This window comes from Pagrus major, chromosome 17 (assembly GCF_040436345.1).
Source record: "Pagrus major chromosome 17, Pma_NU_1.0".
Classification (NCBI taxonomy): domain Eukaryota; kingdom Metazoa; phylum Chordata; class Actinopteri; order Spariformes; family Sparidae; genus Pagrus; species Pagrus major.
Genome location: NC_133231.1, coordinates 14792679 through 14803663, shown reverse-complemented (window position 1 = coordinate 14803663; position 10985 = coordinate 14792679). Strand labels below are relative to the sequence as shown.

Below are 10985 nucleotides of genomic sequence, written 5' to 3'. Positions count from 1 at the left end.
AATACCTGCTTTTCTTTTCTTAACAGAAATATGCAAAACCATAAAAACAAAAGATAAGGAACCTCATGTTACATGTTTTTGTTTATTGGTAGTCTGACAACAGTGACGGGCACGAGTTCAACAGCTACAGAGTGACATCTCGTGGCTGGGTGTGCTTCGATGACTTGTTGCGCTCACTCGAGTTCGTTTTTAAACAGGATTTTAAGGTGTTGCCTTCATAGACTCATTACAAATATGCCTTATTGCTTTATAATCGTGTGGCGTACTTCCCATTCCTGTCAGATGCTGAACTCTTTCCATTTTCTCTGTAATTGTCTGTATTCTAACGCTTTTTTAATCACTTGACTTGCCAACATGTCCTTTCACTTCCTGCAAGTCCTCCACAGGCCAAACACAACGTGACACAAACTCTCCCCTCGCCCTCTTCACTAGGCCTTCCAGAGGAGGAACAGCGTCATGACCTTGGGCTAAATGACGCACCCAGTACGCATCAGTCCTTCCGCTGCAGCATCCTGCTGCTTCTGCTGGAGGTAATGACCTGTAATGATCCCTACAGTGTTCAGACTGACAGGTGGTTTTCTAGGTCAGGTCAAAATGTTTTCATTAGAGAAAATGGCACCAAACTCAGCACTTGTTGATTATAGGAATAAATAATAGAGGATGACTTGAATAACCAGGTGTGAGATGATTTAATTGGTTGCAATAAGAACGAGGTAAATAAGGAATGCAAAACAAATGCTTAAAGCACACAAAGTTCCAATAAATATGCATGAATATAATTAAATAATACAACACGCACACACAGTATATAAGGATCAGAGTGATGTTCAGGATTTATACAGCCGGAGAAGATTTCATTGCAAGTTATTTACAATAAAAAAGGTTAAAAAAAACAACACAGCTTTACTTTAAGGCGGCCATAAAATAGATACACCTGAATAAGAAACATTAGGAATTTAACTGACAGCAGAGAGTTTCAAACCATGTTTGTGTTCAGTGAGGTTACATGTGCAATATTGAGCAGCCAGTTAATAAAAAAAAGAATATACACGTCCATGTATGAGCTGTGACTTGAGCGCCATCTGGTGGTGGCCAAATAAATTACAACAATAACACAGTGAGGTTAGAAAGTGTGCATCTAAGTTCTGTATTATTTACAAGCAGTTTAGTAAAAATATTCTTCTTAATATACAGATATGGTAACTTTAGCTACAATAGATTAAAACTCTGAATCTCATTTTACATTGATTTGCTGTGAAGTATACACTGTGTACACAATATTTGGTGAGAGAAATAGCAAAGAGATTGACAAAACAACAAAAATAATGCCGAGAAAGACAATTATTTGGCATTTTAAGGATATTGCTGAGAGTTCCTGAGTTAGTCCTAGCACCCAGTGACTGAAGTCATTCTTCACGTTTACAGTACGTAAGAAAGAATAAGCAGTGCAGACCTGACAGATTTAAAAAAACAAAGTTTTCACTCAAGTTTAGTGGTATCTGTGCTGAGAACAAGACATTAATTACGAGTCACCAGAAATAAAAAGGAAAAGAGGAATTATTAGAGGTTGCACAAGGAATAACTTTCAGCCATACAGTTAAAAATGTTCTTTTGTGGCCCACATTTTGCTGGACTCAGAGACCTGACACGACATGGCTCAGTTGAAGGAGCTTGGAAAGACACTTCCTGGACGGTCTAACCCTTCACAGCTCCCCACGGCTGCAGAGTGGCCTGAGGCAGGATGAACTGCGGAGATGGCTGCGGCAAGATGTAGTAGCCAAATACCTGCTGGGGCGGAGGAGGCGGCGCTGGAGGCACGCACACTGTGTTCAGAAACACTGGAGCGCCCTTCTTGTACTGAGGCCAAACTGGTGCAGGGTGGTAGAAGTACTGGAGGCTGGCAGGGATCTGAACAGGAAGGAGTGCTAGAGATTAGAAGGATGTAAAACACTCTTTGTCCATATGGGAGGAAACAAAGGTACTTTCCTTTCTAGAACATGCAATACTGAAACTTAGTCACAATGTCAACAAATCCCATGAAAAAAACAAAACCAACAATCCCTTAGTCCGTCTCTCAGTTCCTGTCAGAGTACTCTACCCTTCTGTCCCTACAGGAGACATATTTAAAGGTGCAGACGGGCCAGGGCTAGCTGGTTAGCATGCTAACTTCTGTAACACAATACAGTGACATCATTATGTCAAAACTGTTATTTCTTCATATCCTGTTGATAATTTTAATTATTTTTTGAATGTTTTCACCTAATTTCTGACATTTTGTACCTTTAAAAGCTGGCCACAAAAACTAAGTGTCATTGCTCTGAAAAGACTCAGTAATCTCTTAAAACAGCTGGGAACTGTAGTTTTAATTTAGCGTTACTCATATAAGCATAATTGTTGCATTTATTGGGGACTATTTCCAGCTGCGGATTAACACATTTGATGCTCTGGCTCTGACAGCAGCAGGTTGTTGTATGAGGGACTGACTCACACCACAGTACCCATGTTTATGGTAATGAAGGAACATGTCTCGGACCGTACTGCTTCTTTTAAGGATTTCAAATGAAGCTTGAATGTCTGTCATCATATTTTGTGATGCCATCACCCTAAAAAAAATCTTCAAGCAAAGTCCTCAAGAGATTCATTGAATGAAATTGAGCTGCAAGTGAATGCAGATACATAAAATTATGTTGTTTTTTTATGGTATAGACTTAAGTATTTTTACTATAATAGTGGTAGAGCTAAATTATATATTTTTTTCTTTTATTGTGGTTGTATAAATGTTATGGTGCCGTTGGATTGCTGCTAGACTTCGCTTTTAAAAAAGGTGAGCAAAGTCTGGATTAAGATTGATTGATTGACTTTGACTGCACAGACAAAGTCTGTTCAGTTTGTTTGATTAGTTTTTTCCTGGGATTTCTTGACAGTAAGAAAAATATAGAATATCACCAACAGATGGTCCTAAATAAGAAATAATTACCATATTTCTAACGTATTTGACTTTATTTGGTCCTTCTCCGCGCCTCTTCCGAATCCTGGGCACCATCAATACGGTGTAGGTGTCGCCTTCTGCCGCTTCCTTCTTCGCAACCTCCTTCTCATCGTCTTTTGCCTCCTCCTCTGTGTCGCTCGACGCAGTGGAACCACAATCTGAAGAGGTAGCGGAGTGGTAATCTGATGTGTCCAGGTTTACAGAGTCCACAGACGAGTCATGCTGTTCTCCCTTCGCACCCTCCTCCTCATCTTCCTCTTTGAAACAGCTTATTGTGAAGGGCCTGCTGTTCTCTCCAGCTCTGTGAAGAAAGGGCGGGTTATTTTAAACCACACACAAGTCATTCTCAGTTTAACTGTCGCTTACTTTTATATAAGCGCCTATATTCATACTTTTCACTTCCCACATGTTGTTATTCATCGTTTCGCAGTATGCATCATGGCTTAATCTCACTCTCATAAATCTTGGCTAGACTGAGAAACGCCTCCTTGTTGTTAAAGCTCGTCTGTCGGTGTCATTCTTTGCCTCTGCCTCAACAGGCCAGCCGGTGACTCACCTTGCACACACCTCCAGTGGGTCGATCCACAGAGTGAGCTCAGACGGGAGGCCGAGCTCACTGGGTGTGAGCTCACTTTCCTCACATGCCTTCAGGACCGCATCATCACAGAGTACTCCATTATTTATCCGGATACATCTGTAGAGTAAGCGTGAATGATTATATGGATCTCGCTGATAAAATAGATATAATTCTATGTTCTTTTAAGAGAAAAAAAACACACTGAATCATTGTGTAAAATGTGTCCGTTTTTTTAAAAGGAGCACTGTGTAGTTTTGGAGAAGAAATCTAAACTAAAGAATTTTAATATTTACAATATTAATGAGGTAATAATACAAACTCAAATATAACTGAATAAACGAGCTGTTCTCAGAGAAAAAAGAAGGTCCCCTGAACAGAGTTTGAAGCTAGAAAGGTGGCAGGGTCTGCCAAATATAAACAAAGTAAAACAGCTTGAAATTATGTTGTTCTTCGAGGTCAGTTTGTTTATTCAGTCATGAAAACAAAAATAGTTTGTTTATGTAGTTTAAGCATAACAATATCAGTCAATGAAGATCTTTCTCTTCAGATTAAAATTTCTTCCCCAAACCTACACAGTGCACTTTTAATATTAGTAATTACCTGTATGCCTGGCCCTTGCTGGGGCTGTCAGGGTACCAGTGGTCCTCGTATTTGTCACATAATAGTTTCTGTAGCTTCTCATCAAACAATTCTGCTTTGGCTTCATCCAGTTTGCCACGTGCCACAATCAGGCGTTTGAGGAAGTTGACTCCAGCCTTCACCTCTCTTTTCATGGTGTCTGTAGAAAAACAGAGGAAGAAGGGGAAAAAAATCACTTGAGGCTGTCAACATATCCATCTTGGTGTCTCTGTGTTTATGAGAATGACTGTGTAGCTCTGTAATAACACACCACGCTGACATTTTAGTACATGAAGAAGTGTGATTTTAGTTTTTTGGTAACAGACCGTGACTTCCCTTCAATAAGCTGTGGGTGAGCAGGAACTTCAGTTGCAGCGATAACAGCACTTCCCTGTGCAGTTGCCCCTCAGCCTTCTATTTTTATTACTTTCAGGGGAGCTCTGTGTGTACGAGTGCCTGGCATTTTACAGCTACGGACATGGCTACGTGTTGAGAGTCGAGTTTGTATTCAGGCAAACAAGATGCAAAGTAGCGCTGCCGTGTTGACATGCAAGTATTCTGAAATGCAAATCCAATGAGCTCACTGTGCTGTTTATTCTCTGATAGCGTGTCTGTTTGGGTTTGGTGCCAATGTCAGCCTGACCAAAGAGAAGAGTGTGTTCAACAAAAGGCCAAGGCAAATCTAACTTTGCAGCAGAGCTGGCTCAGAGTGCTGACATCCTGCTGATGGCCCTGACGAGAAAGTCGTGCCTTGAACTTTGAGGTGCAGAGAGTCATTTGTTATTGTGGCTTGAAACACACGACTGTTGCTTCAGCATGTGTAATGTGTTGTGAGAGAAAATTATTATTTGCCCCGGCAGACGTGGCCACAACCTGGTGTGACACAACAAGCAAGAGTAGTTGTAACTTTAGATCCCCAACAAATATGTTTTTACATTACTCAAACTATGAGAGCCATATGTTTAGATGTTAAACAGCAGCCTTTAAATTGCAGTCAGTTATTAGTTTGTGAGGTAAACAGGTTTAAATTGCATGTATTCTTCAGTTTGTTGTTTTTCTGGGTTACATCTCCATTTTTGATTTCCATCACTCAGCAACTGAAGGTTCATTCCAAAATTCTCCAAAAGCAAAAGGTTATCAATCAAAACAACCTGTCGCTTTGTCCAACACACACAAACATTAACACAGGTTTTTCTGGTCCGTTGCTGTTTAAAAATTTCTGCTACAACTTTAAAGAATGTTAAAGCCGCCTCAACCTTGAATTCCTCAACCTGAAACCTCGGGAATTCAAAACACTGAAGGTGTGTTCGCTGACTGAGCTTTGACCGGACGTCTTACTGCCTTTGCCCTCCTCAATCTTTAATAGAGAGTGTTTATGTCTAAGTTAACATGATTCATATTTCAGTAACATAAAGCAGAGATGAAACATAAATTTGGCTTTGAATGTTTCAGAAAACAAGAGGTGAAGATTGTTTAAGAAATACTACATTGTATGTTATCGTGTCCTGCCATTGTGACATCAATTAATATTAGTATTTGAGTCGTTTGATGCAAGAGTTTCTCGTTTTTTTAAATCATTATTACTCTGATTCTTGATTAACTGATTAATTGTTTGGTTAATAAAATGTTAGAATACAGAGAAAATTACCATCACAATGTCTCAAAGTTATTGTATGAGTGCATCAAAATGTCTAACAGTATCTAGACCTTTGTTATATATTTTGCTGAGTTGTGTTCTTACATTATCCCAAATATTCCCAACGATGTTCAAAACAAAATCAGAAGTTACATTCTGCGCATTCAATCCCAAATTTAAGCTTATTTTGTTCAACAAACAATGAAAAAGTCAAAGATACTCCATTTGATATCAAAGAGGACAAACAAATACAGTAAATATTCATATTTGAGAAGGTGAAACCAGTGTTTTTTGTGTGTTTATGCTTAAATGATGAATTGATTATCAAAATTGCAGCTGATTCGATTTCTATCAGTCAGGTAATCAACTAATTTACTAATAGTGTCAGCTCTACTGAAGGATTAACTGTTCCGATATGGCTTGAGAAATTTCTCTGTTTCACAAACTAATAAACGATTAAAAACCTGTTGGATTATCTAAGAAATACAGTGGTTGTTACAACATGTAGCAGTGTTAAAATCATTTCTTGTGATTTATTATTTTTGGCCCTGATACAAGTTTCAGTTGACAACATGCAAAACCCCACGCATCTCTCTCAATTCAGCATTGTATTCTGTTAAAGCAGGCCCAGACTGAGTCATGTTTACAACTAACTTGCATCATGCCAAGTTAAAGAGAAATGTTTGGAGATAACAAGGAAACTGAGACACATTGACACGTCCAACTGTGCTTCTTTTCTCTGATTACTTCGCCTACGTGTGTCACTTCTTTGATCTAATCAGAGGTTCAGTGACGCCCTAAAAGAGAAAAAGGCTCCCAGCCATGATGAGCAGAGTTGGCGACTCAATCTGCACACCATGTTTACTCTGTCTGTTTACTGAACAGTGACATGCTGCCATTATCACAAAGTCTGCTGATACTGTTTTGATTTTACGTGTGAAAAACTTGACCCATTTGCAGACTGGCCGTTGTGACTGTGAGACCGTGTTTTTAATGTTGGAGGAGAGGCTGGATCATTTCTTTTGTTGCCATTTGACAGCTTTAAAGTTGCACTATGTAGCTTAAGGTAAGATATTTTAATCAGAAGAGAACGATCTAAATCGACTAATTGTTTATGCCTCCAAACAGCATGTGCAGGAATGCAGAGAGAAATTGCAATAATTATCATTAACAATAAATTATGAAAAATACATTTAGCAACATCTTACCAAGTTTTATTGTGTGAGAAAAAACCCAACACAAGTATAAGCTGTAGTTTTTTTGTTCTTGTTCTTTGTTTTGATTTAACTAATTAAAAAGGTGCACCGTGTAGTTTTGGGGAAGACATTTTAATCAGAAAGAGAAAGATCTTCATTGACTGATATTTTTTTTTATGCCTAAACAAACTAAATAAACAAATTATCTTCATTTAATGACGGAGTAAACTGAATAAACAAACTGACTTTTAAGGACAACACAATTTCATACTGTTTTACTAGGTAGGTAATTACTAATATTAAAGGTGCAGTATGTAGTTTTGGGGAAGACATTTTAATCCAAAGAGACAGACCTTGATTGACTGATAGTGTTATGCCTAAACAAACTCTCTTTGTTTTCATGACTGAACAAACAAACTGACCCTGAAGAACAACATCATTTCAAGCTGTTTTACTTTGAAGCTAGAACGGTGGCAGGGTCCGCCACGTATAAACAAAACAGTGTTCTGGGGACCTTATTTTCCTCTGAGAACATCTTGTTTATCCAGTTATGGAAACGATACATATTTCTGAGTCTGGTTATTAAGTCATTAATATTGCAAATATCAAAAATCAAAGTTTGGGTTTCTTCTCCAAAACTACATAGTGCACCTTTAAGGTGTCCTCAATGCACAGGAACGGGGGTTCGCGGTTGTGGTAAACAGGCAGGTAACAGGTGAGGGTGTTTGACCCATTTGTGGTCGTCTAAGACCATTTGAGGTCCGGTTTCGTCGACATTCACTTCAGGTGACCACGAAACTTGTTTTCGCGTCTGCGTGAAACAAAGGGAGACACAACAAAGCGATTAAGACACAACTGCGAGTGTGTGTGGTTCAAGTTAGGGACACGTGTCTGTGTGCGTGTAGCTGCTCGTGGCTGTGTATCACAACCAGAAAGTTAAAAAAAAAAAAAAAAAAAGAGTCAAGCTGAAACGACAGCTGAATTCACTCTCGGGACTTTAGTTTCTGGTCTCACTGCTACGAGAGAGGAAACTTCAAGCGAAGAGCTGGAAATAACACTTGCGGGTTTCTGACAGCGCGGAAACCCCCCAGTGGAAATGAGTAGAAACAGGCCTGCTGCGAAGTGTGAAGTTACAACTTCAAGTTAACGCAACTCTTCAAATGTTACTCTGAGTTATTGTGAAGCCGAATCGTTGCGTTAACATGTCAGACGTGAGGTAGTTTTGAAAAGTTTATCGGTTAAACGCCTTCGTAACAAACTAGTAAAAACAAATATTCGCTGATAATAAACATAACGACACACAAAAGCAAGAGGCGGGCTTTAAAATGATAACAATGTAAGAAACGCGACGGCAACTAATTAAACATTTACGACAGGAGGTTTTAAAACACTGAAGTGAGAGGCAGAGAGCGGTACTCACGATGCAAAGTGTCCGGCAGCGGGTGAGTGTCCTCGGGCTCCTTGTGCTTGTTGTCTCGTGGCTGGCTGCTGCTGCTGTGTTGGAGTTATTATGGTCAGCACATGTTGCTTCCTTGTTCTCGGCTCTGCTCGTCGCTGCTGCAACAGAGACGTAACATTACCGTCAGGGGTGACTCACTTCCTTTACTCAGCGCGAGCGTGAGCAAGAGCTGACTGGGCGACACCCCGCCCGGACCAAATATGGGCAGTCAAGGTAAACAGCTGAGTGGGGGGATTTCTCTCTGATACAGGACGTTTGTTCTACTACTTACAATAATATACTCATTTTACTTTACGACGGTGATATTTGACGTTTATCCCTCGAGCAGAGTAGACAGATAACAGTAAGATTGTGGTCACACCATTGTTCAAGATGCTCATTTTGGTTCCACTTTCTAACAACGCACCCTTTGTTAAAGATTTACAGGCTGTGTTTTAACTAACTACTTCATCAGTGGCTGGTAATCTGTTCAGCGAAGACATCTTTATGGTTGCCAGGTTGGGGAAAACATCATTGACTCAAGTAAAAGTAGCAATGCCACAAAGTAAAGTGGCAAAATAGGAAGTACTAATGCTGTATAGGCTACTATATGTAATTATCATTGTGGATGCTATATAAGCAGCCTCTTAATCTATTATAATGTATCAACATTTAGTTTTTTGTGTATGAATCAGCAAAAGTACCCAGTAACAGAGCTGTGAAATAGTATAGTTAGGTACAATATTTCCCCTAGAAATGTGATGGAATAGAAAAGCAAAGTAGCAGAAGAGGTAAAAACCTGAGGAAAGTACCTCAAAATTTAAGTGAAGCTACTTAGTTACATTACATGACTGGGGAAAACTCCTTTGACAAGATAGTTTTTATTTAATCTGTCATAAACAACCTTCACACGACAAAAAAAGCAGTTGAAAAAAAAAAAAAAACGACACAAATTCAATCCACAGTTACACCTGGACGTGAAGGGACAGAAACAATAAGAATGGTAAATGGACTTGCATTTCTATAGTCTACTGACCATTTTTCAAACCAGCAACCTTCTGATAACTAGACGACCCACTCTACCTCCCCATGGAAAGAAGTTTGCATTAAATTGACACACGACAAAATGAAAAAACTAAAAGTTATTTTAACTTGTGGTCATTAGATGTACAAGCTCCTTAAGTAAAAGTAGTAAAAATACTAGTAATACCACAATAAAATCTACTCTGTTACAGGTAAAAAAATACTGTATTCAGAAGTAGAAGTGCTTAATCATCATCAACATGTACTGACAGTATCAAACTGAAGTACTCAATATATGCAGGATGACACCTTTAAGAGTATATAATATTACTGATAGCATTAAAATATGAGCACCATTCCAACATTGTAACTATTTAAAGTGGAGTTTTAACTACTCTATATATTGTTCAGTAGTTTATCTGTATCAATGTGTCAGTTTTATTAGTTGATTTTGTGATAATCAACTAATAAAATTGATTATGTGGAAGTAATATAATATAATAAACCAAACCCATTGTACAAAGTAAGAAAAACCATAGATGTCAAATAAGTTTTGCAAAGTAAAAACATTTTCTTCTTGTGTGGTGTAGAAGTAAGTGAAGAAGCCTAATCTGGAAATACTCAAGTGCTTCAAAAAATTACTTAAGGACAAGACCTAAATAAATGAGTTAGTGATAATGTTGTTTATAAATACTCTTGCTTTCTAATAACCATTACATCTGCTGTCACTAATCATTGATAAATACATTTTTAAAAATAATCCATGATGTCAGCATCTTTAGATGTCAGTCAGTTATTAACAAGTAGATTTAGGTTCAGAATTTAAATTATTTTCCAGATCGTAATTGTGTATACTTCACTGTACCAAAAAATTAAGGGAACACCTAATCGTCACAGTATAACACCAAGTCAGTTAAACTTCAGGGATATCAATCTGTCCATTTAGGAAGCACAAGTGATCGTGAATCAATTTTACCTGCTTTGGTGCAAATGAAACTGACAACAGCTGCAATGGAGAGGCAAAAGCAAGACAACCCCCAAAAAGGGAATGGTTTTGCATGTGGTGGCCACAGACGATTGCTCTCTCCACATGAGGCGGTACCTGCCATCCAATCAGGTTGCACAGGTAGTCCAGCTCCTCCAGGATGGCACATCCATATTTGCGGTTGCAAGAAGGTTTGCTGTGTCTCCCAGCACAGTCTCAAGACCACAGAGGAGATACCAGGAGACCGGCCGTTACACGAGGAGAGCTGGACAGGGCCGTAGAAGGACATCAACCAAGCAGCAGGACTGGCATCTGCTCCTTTGTGCGAGGAGGAACCTGAGGAGCACTGCCAGAGCCCTACAAGCAGGCTACTGGTGTGCATGTTTCTGACCAAACTTTCAGAAACAGACTCCGTGAGGGTGACATGAGGGCCCCACGTCCTCTAGTGGGACCTGTGCTCACAGCCCTGCAACATACAGCTCGACTGGCATTTGCGAGAGAACACCAGAATTGGCAGGTTCTC

The 10985-nt window shown here is 39.2% G+C and overlaps 1 protein-coding gene across 1 annotated transcript; it reads right to left on the bottom strand.

Moving 5' to 3' along the window:
• Positions 1 to 665: 665 nt before the first annotated feature.
• LOC141012400 (protein BTG3) lies at positions 666 to 8539 on the bottom strand. Its single transcript, XM_073485871.1, has 5 exons — positions 8437 to 8539; positions 4167 to 4344; positions 3546 to 3683; positions 2978 to 3290; positions 666 to 1908 (listed from the first exon to the last, which is right to left on the bottom strand). Exons 2-5 carry the CDS (start codon positions 4337 to 4339, stop codon positions 1696 to 1698), a joined length of 837 nt encoding a protein of 278 aa, XP_073341972.1. The 5' UTR covers positions 4340 to 4344; positions 8437 to 8539; the 3' UTR covers positions 666 to 1695.
• Between the last annotated feature and the right edge of the window lie 2446 nt (positions 8540 to 10985).

Excerpts from the sequence above, each read along its gene's own strand:
- LOC141012400 (XM_073485871.1), bottom strand. The coding sequence starts at position 4,339 with ATGAAAAGAGAGGTGAAGGCTGGAGTCAACTTCCTCAAACGCCTGATT. Across the intron at positions 3,684-4,166 it reads AGCAAGGGCCAGGCATACAG|ATGTATCCGGATAAATAATG; the intron begins GTAATTACTAAT and ends CTTACTCTACAG. Across the intron at positions 1,909-2,977 it reads TCAAATACGTTAGAAATATG|ATCCCTGCCAGCCTCCAGTA; the intron begins GTAATTATTTCT and ends CTTCCTGTTCAG.